Source organism: Lissotriton helveticus, chromosome 5_1, assembly GCF_964261635.1.
Source record: "Lissotriton helveticus chromosome 5_1, aLisHel1.1, whole genome shotgun sequence".
NCBI lineage: Eukaryota > Metazoa > Chordata > Amphibia > Caudata > Salamandridae > Lissotriton > Lissotriton helveticus.
In genome coordinates this window covers 2,002,819,117-2,002,832,937 of record NC_136065.1, presented here as the reverse complement: position 1 = coordinate 2,002,832,937, position 13,821 = coordinate 2,002,819,117, and the positions used below count along the sequence as shown (strand labels likewise).

At 51.1% G+C, this 13,821-nt stretch overlaps 1 protein-coding gene across 1 annotated transcript in view; it reads right to left on the bottom strand.

Annotated features, from left to right (window-relative positions):
* Positions 1–669: 669 nt before the first annotated feature.
* Positions 670–13,821, bottom strand: part of LOC144756164 (E3 ubiquitin-protein ligase TRIM39-like) — a 370,969-nt gene continuing 357,817 nt past the window's right edge. The window contains exons 7-8 of the mRNA XM_078645744.1: positions 3,285–3,849; positions 670–1,383 (exon numbers count right to left, since the gene is read on the bottom strand). Coding sequence (XP_078501870.1) covers positions 3,305–3,849 — 545 coding nt within the window. The 3' untranslated portion in view covers positions 670–1,383; positions 3,285–3,304. The remainder of the gene's footprint in view (positions 1,384–3,284; positions 3,850–13,821) is intronic.

Here is a 13,821-nt window from a genome sequence, read left to right as displayed (position 1 = left end):
TGTTACAATCTTTGTAATGTTTTGAGACTAACTGCACACCTCTCCTAATAAAACAGCCTTTTGCTTACTCTTTGGTCTTTCTTGCACGCCAGCCCACCCATATTTGGCAATGGCTTTTTTACCAATAACTATACTATATAATAAAATTAATAGTCTTGTGCCTTTCTCTTCATTCTGCATGCATATTTCTTCACTTTGTGCACTTCCTGGTTAGAAATTGATTTTTTTTTGCTTGAGAAGAAATATTCAAGTGCTCACAAATATTGGCTGTCCACAAGCTTATTTTTTTGTTTATTTCGGTTTGTGATTTTCAAGAGTTTTTTGTTTGTAAATTCACGTGTACATACTACAGTTCATATTAATATGACAGGAGTACATAGTCTTGAAGTGGGATATGCATTTGTTAATTTAACTGAATAAGCCTTAGGCCTAAAGCAGGTGCGGTCTAGGTCATGTCTTAAGGCCTGAATACCCTCACAGGTGACAAGCAGCCCTCTTCAAATCCACCTTACATTACATGGCATTGGGCAGAAAAGCCAGCTGCAGCCTGACCCGTCTTCCAATGCTGTCCTATCTGTCAGCTTCAAATCAGTAACTGAATATGTGATTAGGATAAACAGGCCCAGGAGCTTCACACCATCCCTACTACCATGAAAGTAAGCCACTGAGTCGGTAAGCTAACCTTTATTTAAATACAATGATTAATATTACACATGAGGTTGTGTGAAACATCTCAGTGACATTTGTAGAAATCTTAATAACCTGAGATTTGTCCAACAATAATAATTCACATTACTACATGAGAAGAGTGTGTGCTTGAAGGGCCGGAAGGTTTGGTGTCTATCAGACCTGCATCTCTATTTTCTATTTGTCTCTCTTTTGATCCGACATACAATGGCAAAAGAGTTACTGCTACTGGGTCTATAGAAGTTTTTTAATGATTGTCTCAACACGTTTTCCACTGTGCCTAGAATGGCTTCTCAACAACAGCCACTTTGCCTACATTCAGCTCTGTACTGGGCTTGCAGCACCTTCTCCACTGTACATAAATGTTTCGATAGTCGCCTCATGTCTGTGTCTATTTTGGTCCCACACAGTAGCTGCCATCATAGCATTCCGTGCATTTTGAGACCAAGAAATATTTTACTTTTGGCCAATGTTTTTCTTAATAACCAGGAGCAGCTCCTCCAACAAGAACGTTTTTACAATAAACATGACAAAACAAAGCAAATATTCACAAAGCCAAAAGGCTGGCTGGCAGCATTGTAGTGACTGGATTTCTTAATGTTTGTTCTCTATTGTTTCTGTAGTCACCACTTATCTGGCCTCCATCCATCACTTTAAGTCTGGCACAGAGATAGCTTTTGCTGACTTGCCATCCTCCTGTAATTAAGCAATATACAAGTAAAAAAATACATACAAATATAATCATCAATTGGTCTGTTTTTCTGTCATTCAAATTGTGTTTCTGCCACAGCATACAAAACAGGGGAATGGGACAGCCCACTTCAGCCATTGGCTCTCATCAGCAACAAACTCGACTACGGCAACGCACTCTACGCCGGCACCACCCAGACACTCCTGAACTGAAGAACATCCAGAACTCCTCCGCCAGACTCATCCTGAACATCCCAAGCCTCACCCACATCACCTGCCACCTGAGAGACTTTCACTGGCTAGCTATCAACAAAAAAAATACATTCAAGATCCTCACATATGCAATAAAAGCCCTCCACTAAGCTGGACTTGCATACCTCAACCACTGCCTCTCCTACACGCCCACCAGACATCTCTGCTTCGCCCAACTGGGCCTGGCCACCATCCCATGGATTCGTAAGACCACGGCTTGAGGAAGATCCTTTTCCTACCTCACTGCGAAGACCTGGAATTCCCTGCCTCTGCACCTCAGGCAATTACCACTGCTGCAGCAATTCAGGAAGGGCCTCTAGACCGGGTGTTTCGATGAAACCGCAGATCCACCCCACCACACCCCCCCACTCAGCACCTTGAGACCTTTAGGGATGAGCAGTCGTGCTTTATAAAACCGGAGTGATTGATTGGCTCTCTTATAATGTGAGCGCCAGCCTTTTCCTGATCACATCTGCCTAAACAGATATGAACTTCTATGCCAAGGTGGGTAGACCGATTCTTTACCTTGCCAATAGCTATTTCTTTCCATTCATTATCCTTTTGACTTTTTTTATTCATTTTTGTAAATTTAAACCATGTCTTCCTGTCACAGTATTTCAAAGTAAATAGCACCTTTTACTTGCACTAAAAAGAATATTTTTTTCAGTGATATTCACTGAAACTTCATTAAGTATACTTGCATAACTGCCTGAAATAAAGCATTCACACTGTGCTATTGAGGTTATTTGTTTCTTTTAAATGTAAACTTTTATTGCTATCATTAGGGCATCAGGGTTAGGTGGCTGCATGTTATCTTTTATGTTACTTCTTTTTGTTGCATATGCTTGTAATAAAATTTTTTTTTTTTATTTAAAACGCATCAGTTTATCTATTTAAGACCTATTGGCTTTGCCTACACTTGTTTTTCCATAGCTGCTAAGTGACACTGTCATAGGTGACACCTTCAGCCAGTCCGGAGTTTTTATCAAATATTACTTCCTGTTCTCTTGGAGCCTGTAAAGGAAAACTACATTTCCCATGATGCATTTTGCTTGTAGGTTCTAAAGAAAACCCAGGACTTCCCAGAAATGTTACACAAGACATTTAGCAGGTAGATTCTTGTTTCAGTCCTAAATAATTAACATTCAGTTACAGCGCCCATCGTTTGTATCAGGCTCGCGAGGCAGATTTCAAGAATGATTCAATCCTTCCCTCAGAGGTTATGAGGGGAAGACTCTTAACCACCAGAACTCAGTCACTGCGCTCCAGAAGTAGGAGTGGGTTCGTCTCTTTTTTCCTTCTCAACTGCTTCCTGCAGGTCACATAAACGGAGTTTGTGTTTGCAGTTTTATATAGCACCAATTCGCCCGAAAGACACTGGTGCGCTTTACATGAGCACAGGTTACACTAGTAAAGGTCAGATTTTATTTAATACGTGCAGATTAAGGGATTTTCCCAGAATTACAGGATGTAAGGCCGATGCTGTGACTTCAGCCTAGTTTCTCAGCGGACAGATGTGGCTGTAGCGCCACCCTCTGTGATATTACTACTCGCCTGTAATGACAGTACACACAGTAACCTCCCCTGGTGTTAGATACAGCAAGTTACATTACACACAGCACCTTTCCCTGGTGACAGCGCTCTCTCTCTCTCACCTGCTCTGCTGGAAGTCTCTTCACTCCCGTCCTGTCCCCGGCAGGATCCGCAGCACCCCCGGATTCTTCCCTCCATACTTGTTTCCTGGATTGAAGAAGGGCCGCAGGGTGGGGGGGAAGGAGACCCCTGGGAAGGTGAAGAGCAGAGACCGGTCATCCACATTGTACACCGAGAGCCTGCCCGCCCCATAGTCCAGGAAGAAACCCACATCCCTGGGGGGCACACGGGGGGTCAGGAGGGTGGAGGGGCCAGTGAGTGCTTTATATTCACCATCTCTGAGCATCACTGTCCAGTATCCCTCCTTAGGTGATAGTGTGATCGGCCCCTTCCTGCTCACAGCCTCGTCACACACCCCAAGGATCCACTCCGTCTTGTCCCCCACCCGCACCTCCCAGTAATGCCTCCCGGAGCTCAGCCTCTCTCTCCCCAGGACAGCGCTGTATTTAGTGAATCTCTGGGGGGTGTGGGGCAGAACCCGTGCTCTGCCTCCCAGCCTCACTCTCCTTCTGTCCACGGACAGGATGAGCCTCCGATGAGCAGTGTCTGGATCCAGGGTCACCGCAGCTGCAAGAGAGAAGCAGAGATCAGTGCTCAGCAGCCACTCACAGTAGTAACAACAACTCACCCAACCATGGAGCACACACTGGCAGGTACTACCAACAGCACAACACATCTCAGCCTTGTACTCGAACACATTCTACTGATAAATCATACAGTGCTCGCACTTCTCCTCCTCTGCTGCTCCTTTAGCCAAACATAAAATGCTCCAGTGCTGGACAAATAAAAGACACAACCCAGCTCTGGAGAGGAAGTGAATGGCTCTCTGTGGCTCTGCACTGCCGGGGTCTGGAGTGAGAAGTGAATGGCTCTCCATGGCTCTGCCGAGGTCTGGAGTGGAAGTGAATGGCTCTCGGTGGATCCACACTGCCGGTGTCTTGAGGGGAAGTGAATGACTCTGTACTGCCGGTGTCTGGCGGGGAAGTGAATGACTCTGTACTGCCGGTGGTTGGAGGGGAAGTGAATGACTCTGTACTGCCGGTGGTTGGAGGGGAATTGAATGGCTCCCTGTGGCTCTGCACTGCCGGGGTCTGGAAAGGAAATTAATGGCTATCTGTGGCTCTGCACTGCCAGGGTCTGGAGGGGAAGTGAATGGCTCTCTGTGGACCTGCACTGCAGGGGTCTGGAGGGGAAGTGAATGGCTCTTTGTGGCTCAACAATGCCGGGGTCTGGTGGGGAAGTGAATGGCTCCCTGTGGCTCTGCACTGCCGGGGTCTGGTGGGGAAGTGAATGGCTCTCTGTGGCTCCGCACTGCAAGGGTCTGGAGGGGAAGTGAATGGCTCTCTGTGTCTCCACACTGCAGGGGTCTGGAGGGGAAGTGAATGGCTCTCTGTGGCTCAACACTGCCGGGGTCCGGAGGGGAAGTGAATGGCTCTCTGTGGCTCCGCACTGCCAGGTCTGGAGGGGAAGTGAATGGCTCTCTGGGGCTCCGCACTGCCGGGTCTGGAGGGGAAGTGAATGGCTCTCTGGGGCTTCGCACTGCCGGGTCTGGAAGGGAAGTGAAAGGCTCTCTGTGGCTCCGCACTGCCAGGTCTGGAGAGGAGGTGAATGGCTCTCTGTGGCTCCGCACTGCCGGGTCTGGAGAAGAAGTGAATGGCTCTCCGTGGCTCCGCTCTGTCGGTTCTGCAGGGGGAGTGAATGGCTCTCTGTGGCTCTGCACTGCTTGGGTCTGGAGGGGGAGTGAATGGCTCTCTGTGGCTCTGCACTGCAGGGGTCTGGAGGGGAAGTGAACAGCTCTGTGTGGCGCTGCACTGGCGGGGTCTGGAGGGGTAGTGAATGGCTCTCTGAGGCTCCGCACTGCCGGGGTCTGGAGGGGAAGTGAATGGCTCTGTGTGGCTCTGCATCGCCGGGGTCTGGAGGGGAAGTGAATGGCTCTCTGTGGCTCTGCACTGCCGGGTCTAGAAGGGAAGTGAATGGCTATGTGGCTCTGCACTGCCGGTCCTAAAGGGGAAGTGAATGGCTCTCTGTGGCTCTGCACTGCCGGGATCTAGTGGGAAGTGAATGGCTCTTTGTGGCTCCGCACTGCAGGGGAAGTGAATGGCTCTCTGTGGATCTGCACTGCAGGGGTCTGGAGGGGAAGTGAATGGCTCTTTGTTGCTCTACAATGCCGGGGTCTGGTCGGGAAGTGAATGGCTCCCTGTGGCTCTGCACTGCCGGGGTCTGGTGGGGAAGTGAATGGCTCTCTGTGGCTCCGCACTGCAGGGGTCTGGAGGGGAAGTGAATGGCTCTCTGTGGCTCCACACTGCAGGGGTCTGGAGGGGAAGTGAATGGCTCTCTGTGGCTCCGCACTGCCGGGGTCCGGAGGGGAAGTGAATGGCTCTCTGTTGCTCCGCACTGCCGGGTCTGGAGGGGAAGTGAATGGCTCTCTGGGGCTTCGCACTGCCGGGTCTGGAAGGGAAGTGAAAGGCTCTCTGTGGCGCCGCACTGCCAGGTCTGGAGGGGAGGTGAATGGCTCTCTGTGGCTCCGCACTGCCGGGTCTGGAGAAGAAGTGAATGGCTCTCCGTGGCTCCGCACTGTCGGGTCTGCAGGGGGAGTGAATGGCTCTCTGAGGCTCTGCACTGCAGGGGTCTGGAGGGGAACTGAACAGCTCTGTGTGGCGCTGCACTGGCGGGGTCTGGAGGGGTAGTGAATGGCTCTCTGCGGCTCCGCACTGCCGGGGTCTGGAGGGGAAGTGAATGGCTCTGTGTGGCTCTGCACCGCCGGGGTCTGGAGGGGAAGTGAATGGCTCTCTGTGGCTCTGCACTGCCGGGTCTAGAAGGGAAGTGAATGGCTATGTGGTTCTGCACTGCCGGGCCTAAAGGGGAAGTGAATATCTCTCTGGGGCTCTACAATGCTGGGGTCTGGAGGGGAAGTGAATGGCTCTGCACTGCCGGGGTATGAAGGGGAAGTGAATGGCTCTCTGTGGCTCTGCACTGCCGGGTCTGGAAGGGAAGTGAATGGCTATGTGGCTCCGCACTGCAGGGGTCTGGAGGGGAAGTGAATGGCTCTCTGTGGCTCTGCACTGCCGGGTCTAGAAGGGAAGTGAATGGCTATGTGGCTCTGCATTGCCGGGCCTAAAGGGGAAGTGAATGGCTCTCTGTGGCTCTACAATGCCGGGTCTGGAAGGGAAGTGAATGGCTATGTGGCTCTGCAATGCCGGGGTCTAGAGGGGAAGTGAATAACTCTCTGTGGCTCTACAATGCCGGGGTCTGGAGAGGAAGTGAATGGCTCTGCACTGCCGGGGTCTAGTGGGAAGTGAATGGCTCTCTGTGGCTCCGCACTGCAGGGGTCTGGAGGGGAAGTGAATGGCTCTCTGTGGCTCCACACTGCAGGGGTCTGGATAGGAAGTGAATGGCTCTCTGTGGCTCTACAATGCCGGGGTCTGGAGGGGAAGTGAATGGCTCTGCACTGCCGGGGTATGAAGGGGAAGTGAATGGCTCTCTGTGGCTCTGCACTGCCGGGTCTGGAAGGGAAGTGAATGGCTATGTGGCTCTGCAATGCCGGGGTCTAGAGGGGAAGTGAATAACTCTCTGTGGCTTTACAATGCCGGGGTCTGGAGAGGAAGTGAATGGCTCTGTGGCTCTGCACTGCCGGGGTCTAGTGGGAAGTGGATGGCTCTCTGTGGCTCCGCACTGCAGGGGTCTGGAGGGGAAGTGAATGGCTCTCTGTGGCTCCACACTGCAGGGGTCTGGATGGGAAGTGAATGGCTCTCTGTGGCCCGCACTGCCGGGGTCTGGAGTGAGAAGTGAATGGCTCTCTGTGGCTCTGCACTGCTGGGGTCTGGATGGGCAGTAAATGGCTCTCTGTGGCTCCGCACTGCTGGGGTCTGGAGGGGAAGTGATTGGCTCTTTGTGGCTCCGCACTGCCGGGGTCTGTAGGGGAAGTGAATAGCTCTCTGTGGCTCTGCACTTCCGGGGTCTGGAAGGGAAGTGAATGGTTCTCCGTGGCTCTGCACTGCCGGGGTCTGGAGTGAGAAGTGAATGGCTCTCTGTGGCTCTGCACTGCTGGGGTCTGGAGGGGAAGTGATTGGCTCTCTGTGGCTCCGCACTGCCGGGGTCTGGAGGGGAAGTGAATAGCTCTCTGTGGCTCTGCACTTCCGGGATCTGGAGGGGAAGGGAATGGCTCTCCGTGGCTCTGCACTGCCGGGGTCTGGAGTGATAAGTGAATGGCTCTCTGTGGCTCTGCACTGCCAGGGTCTGGAGGGAGAATTGAATGGCTCTCCGTGGCTCTGCACTTCCGGAGTCTGGAGGGGAAGTGAATGGCTCTCCGTGGCTCTGCACTGCCAGGGTCTGGAAGAGAAGTGAATGGCTCTCCGTGGCTCCGCACTTCCGGGGTCTGGAGGGGAAGTGAACGGCTCTCTATGGCTCCGCACTGACGGGGTTTGAAGGGAGAAGTGAATGGCTCTCTGTGGCTACACACTGCGGGGGTCTGGAGGGGAAGTGAATGGCTCTCTGTGGCTCTGCACTGCCAGGGTCTGGAGGGGAAGTGAACGGGTCTCTGTGGCTCCGCACTGCCGGGTCCGGAGGGGAAATGAATGGCTCTCTGTGGCTCTGCACTGCCGGGGTCTAGAGAGGAAGTGAATGGCTCTACAATACCTGGTCTGGAAGGGAAGTGAATGGCTAAGTGGCTCTGCAATGCCGGGGTCTACAAGGGAAATGAATGGCTCTCTGTGGCTCTACAAAGCCGAGGTCTGGAGGGGGAATGAATAGCTCTCTGTGGCTCTGCACTACCGGGGTCTGGAGGGGCATTGCATGGCTCTCTGTGGCTCTGCACTGCCGGGGTCTGGAGGGGAAGTGAATGGCTCTCTGTGGCTCTGCACTGCTGGGGTCTGGAGGGGAAGTGAATGGCTCTCTGTTGCTCCGCACTGATGGGGTCTGGAGGGGAAGTGAATGGCTCTCTGTGGCTCCGCAATGCTGGGGTCTGGAGGGGAAGTGAATGGCTCTATGTGGGTCTGCACTGCTGGGGTCTGCGGGGGAGTGAATGCCTCTCTGGCTCCGCACTTCCGGCGTCTGGATGGGAAGGGAATGGCTCTCTGTGGCCCCGCACTGCCAGGGTCTGGAGAGAGACGTGAATGGCTCTCTGTGGCTCCGTACTTCCGGGGTCTGGAGGGAGAAGTGGATGGCTCTCCGTGGCTCCGCACGTCCGATGTCTGGAGGGGAAGTGACTGGCTCTCTGTGGCTCTACACTGCCGGTGTCTGGAGGGAGAAGTGAATGACTCTCTGTGGCTACGCACTGCCGTGGTCTGTAGGGGAAGTGAATGGCTCTCTGTGGCTCCAGACTGACGGGGTCTGGAGAGGAAGTGAATGGCTCTCTGTGGCTCCGCACTGCTGGTGTCTGGAGGGCAAGTGAATGCTCTCTGTGGCTCTGCACTTCCGGGGTCTGGAGGGGAAGTGAATGGCTCTCTGTGGCTCTGCACTGCCGGTTTCTGGAGGGAGAAGTAAATGGCTCTCTGTGGCTCTACACTGCTGGGGTCTGGAGGGGCAGTGAATGGCTCTCTGTGGCTCTGCACTGCCGGGGTCTGGAGGGGAAGTGAATGGCTCTCTGTGGATCCGCACTGCCGGGTCCGGAGGGGAAATGAATGGCTCTCTGTGGCTCCGCACTTCCGGGGTCTGGAGGCAAAGGAAATGGATCTCCGTTGTTCGGCACTGCCGGGGTCTGGAGGGAGAAGTGAATGGCTCTCGGTGGCTACGCACTGCCGGGGTCTGTAGGGGAAGTGAATGGCTATGTGGCTCTGCACTGCCGGGCCTAAAGGGGAAGTGAATGGCTCTCTGTGGCTCTACAATGCCGGGGTCTGGAGGGGAAGGTAATGGCTCTGTGGCTCTGCACTGCCGGGATCTAGTGGGAAGTGAATGGCTCTCTGTGGCTATGCAGTGCCGGGGAAGTGAATGGCTTTCTTTGGCTCTGCACTGCCGGGGAAGTGAATGGCTTTCTTTGGCTCTGCACTGCCGAGTCTGCAGGGGGAGAGAATGGATCTCTGTGGCTCTGCACTGCCGGTTCTGGAAGGGAAGTGAATGGCTATGTGGCTCTGCAATGCCGGGGTCTAGAGGGGCAGTGAATAACTCTCTGTGGCTCTACAATGCCGGGGTCTGGAAGGGAAGTGAATGGCTCTGTGGCTCTGCACTGCCGGGATCTAGTGGGAAGTGAATGGCTCTCTGTGGCTATGCAGTGCCGGGGAAGTGAATGGCTTTCTTTGGCTCTGCACTGCCGGGGAAGTGAATGGCTTTCTTTGGCTCTGCACTTCCGAGTCTGCAGGGGGAGAGAATGGCTCTCTGTGGCTCTGCACTGCCGGGGTCTAGAGTAACCTGTTCGAGGTACTTGGTTATATACTGCGGTTCTGGATTACAACACTGCCAGAAAACTTTGCATCAGAATATGAAATGGAAGTACTGTCAGTAAACATGTTCTCAATATTATCAACATAAGTAACTAATAAAAATAAATGACACTAATTATATAATTATGTAAGTACACCATGAATACTTTTCAACAACAAAGGGAACCCCTCAACGCCCCGAACACCCCCCCTCCCCACGTCTTCACACCACCATCCTAACACTCCACCCAATTTCTCTTCTTTACAAGTGAAATAATTTCCCTTGCCGCGTTCTTGGCCACAACCACCTTAAGGTCGCCTTTCTGCCGGACTCTCTGCTGACAATGATACAGCTTTTCAGGTGAAACAGGCTGTTGTTTAAAAATGAAAAACCAAAATATGGGAGAAATAAAATCCATGGGAGAAATATCAAAAACAAGGCATCCACGCGCAAACGGCTGCCTCCAGGTTAACCAGTTTTATTTACCTTTACCACATAACTGAAAAGGGGGGGCCCTCGGCCCCCCCGCACGCATGGCGGCGCGGCGTCCGTCTCCCCCCCTTTCCCCTTTGGTGTCTCTCGGTGGTGGGGGCGGGCCCTGGGGGGCGCGACCCACCACCGATTGGCCGGCGGCCTCCCTGACCCGGATACCAGGTAGAAGGTCCGGGTCAGGGGGGGCGGGCTACAGGAGGGGCGGGCCGGGGGGGGCGTGCCCCCCCGCCTGGCCCCTTGAGAATAAAGAGGTGGGGAGCGCCCAGGAGACCCCCTTGTCCCTGGACGCTCCCTCACAGCACGGTGTGCCCCGCGCTCGGGGCTTCTTTGTTTTGTAATGTTCTCGCTTTCTTTTTTCAGGTTCCTGGCGGCGGACGGAGAGGCTTTTTAGATCCCTTTGTCCCGGTATGCAGCGAGCAGAGGGCACCTGCTGAAGGGCCAGCTCGGGCGGAGTCCATCCGAAGGGGGCGCACTTCAGCCTCGGAGCGGGAACATGTTCGAAAGTTCATTCCCGAGGAAGAATGGGTGACTACAGAGGTGCTCCGTCGGACTGGCAAGGAGCTGCAGATGCGGATGGATGGTTCACGTGAGAGCACAATGCTCGGGGCAGCAACAGTGTACTCCCGAGGTCGTGCAAGCCAGGACTTTTTGCTGTCGTCATGAGGGCCGGCTGGGGGTATTGGATTGGGACCAACGCCGAATTCTGCAGTCTCTCGTGATCGGCACCGGAAGGGTAGGTGTACAAGATGCCCCGGGACGCATTGTGGAGCATGCTGTTTCCGGGTCGCGCACAGATGGCGCTGTGATGGTAGTTGATGGATTTAGCTCGGGGGTAGGGCGCGTGATATGAATCCATAGGGCCACGGGCTCAATACCTGGCATCGCCGCCGGAGCACTGTTTATTTTAAGATAATATGCATCGCCGGAGCACTGTTTATTTTGAGATATTATGCCATAAATGACAGGTTTGGTTCGAGCCACAGGGTCGGCATGAGAGGGGTGCTTTCGGTGGCTAATTTTTTAGCACTGCTGTGCGGTGATAATACCCTGGCTCTGGTCCCCGTGAGGAATGCTCCCGGGGGGGGCATGGTGGTTCGTGGTGTTGCTCACTCAGATACCCATTCATAATGTTAGACGGTCAACTGCATTGCTTATGCTTATAGGAATGGCACAATCGCCGTATGAAACAAGTTAGTACTGGTACTGTTTCCCATTATTATTTGTCATCCAGTTGGAAGCCAGCAAGTTTCTATAGGCATGTATTTTACCTCTCTAACTCCTTTCTTGAAGACTTTGGTCCCTGGAGAGCCCTACAATAGGTAACGATCTCGATATATGTGACTGGGATTCCGAGCTATATTTTACGACTCTCTAGAAAGATACACTACCATGGCTCAATCTGAAGATGGAAAACACTTATTAGAATTAGTGAACAAAAAAAACTTTGCTGATGTGATAGTTTTAAATAATAACTGAAGAGACTAGTCAAGTATCTTGTTTCTCCTATCATTCGCCTTTTATTTTATAGATGGAGTAAGATTATGGTTTTTTAAAACCACACAAAAGACAATGATGTACAGACAAGTCAAGACACACCTTTTCTGCGGCCCAGTATTTCGATTTTGTGCTTTGCGTGTTGGCAAACTTAGGCCATCCCCACAATACCTCGTGAGAAGGGACTTTAAAAGTATGTGTTCCTCCTTCCAGGGCCCCAGGCTTTAATATATAATTATGGAATTGCTGCACTTGCTGCATAATTCACAATGTGCTACATCACTTTGAGATTTCGACAAAAATAATTTTGTTTATAGTTCAAATGGATCAAGAGTTACTAACCAGAAGGGAATGCACACTGCGGCAGAGCCTTTGATACAGTTAACGGGTCGCATTTCAGATGATGATTGCTGCAGTCATGTGTTGAATTGGTGCTATGAAGTTGGATTTTGCGCAGATTGTATTTAAGATGAGAAAATAGAGAAATACCACTGCCACAGAATGTGCCGTACTATGCCATATAATTTTTCTTTTCTGGTTGCATAATTTAGTCAGGAATGTCAAATAATTTAGTTCACCCTTGCCACAGAATTCCACGGGCCTTGATAGTGAGCTAGAGAGCGATGATGGTGCTACCCAATGTAAGAGACGCCGGATCAGATAGATATGGTACACTTATAGACTCTCTCTCCTTAAGGCAAACACACATGGTTGAGGTTTACATTGCATTTTTATGCAGTTTCTGTCAGTTGATGTAAAACATGAGAATCAATTTGTTAAGGGATATGTTTGTTTTGTAATACGGTAGTACGGTCTCGTGCTAACATAATTCGCTTTGCATCAGTCTGTTGCTATTGCTATTCAAAGCAACCGCGGTGCCTTATTGTATTTCGTTTGATCCATGATGTCCGAGAATCATCATGTGTTGTTTTTACGAGGAACACTTTCCAGCTGAACATGTTGTCTAATTGCCCCTAGAAGAAAACCGTGTACAACTTCACACTGAACACATCTGCCTCATAAACTATGCAGGCCATGCTATAAGCACAAAGCCTGTTTTTTAGAATAGACTTGCTGCAGCTGAACAATACTAACTGCTCCACTCTACATAGGCACTGACAGCACTCTTTATTGGCCGACCAGAGGGGTGTTAGTTCCAGCATGGTTGTGTTGACTTTAGTATGGTTTCTCACACGAAAGTATTTCCGATTTAAAGTATTCCATAGAGCACTTTTCAGTTTTGTTACACTACATTTGTAAGTTTTCAATTTTCCTCGTGCGTCCAAGCAAAGCATAGTTCCCACAACAAGCGACCGCCTCGATGGCTTTGAGTTTGACACTAAGGTAGTGTTGTCTTGAGTTCACCACATGCCTCTTTCCTCCAGCACCAGACACTCCCTTTAACTGACATTCATCCGGGGCGTATATTAGGCCATGGTCTCGACTACTGCTCGCCAGACCGGTACAGTAAGCGCTCTGAAGCCATCTAAGACTGCACGAGCGCTACACAAAGGCATTACAAATGTGGAGTTTGGCTGCTGGGAATTGTCATAAAGTAAAAAATCTACTTAGAGGCAGGGCATAAATAAATTGCTTATTAAGATGGGCGGTTATTGGAAGGGTTTTGTAGGGAGCTGGCCATGTCCAGACAGGATAAAGTAATTATACATCACTGGTGTTCTGGAGTAAAGCACATTATGAGACCATGGACAACTGTGACCATAGGCTTGTGTTTTCATCCACAACCCTCCCTCGTGTTTCCATCCTCAACACTCCCTCAGGAATGAAATGTTGGGGTTGTGTGGGTATGTGCTAAAAGTTTGTATAGACATGGTACCAAGAGAGCAATGTCTTTGTTTTGGGTTGCCTAACATTTTAAAATGCTAGTAAGTGTTAATATTGACAAACATGCTGATCTTGAACTGTTGATACTGATAGTATTACTCCGACATTGTTTTCCCAGGTCTGTGCACAGGTTCCATCTCATTAGTACGGGCTGTAACACCTCAATATAGCAATAAGCAACAGCTAGGTCCTTTGACGGCAAGGCAACATCTATTGCTGCATTTTTGTAACTTCTGAACGGTTTGAGCTAGACACAGTTTGTTTTGTAAAATTCCTGGGCTTCTTTATTGATGTCCTCCAGGCACTTGCAATATTTTATCCAAGCCATAGTTGCTGCTTATTTATCTTACGCAA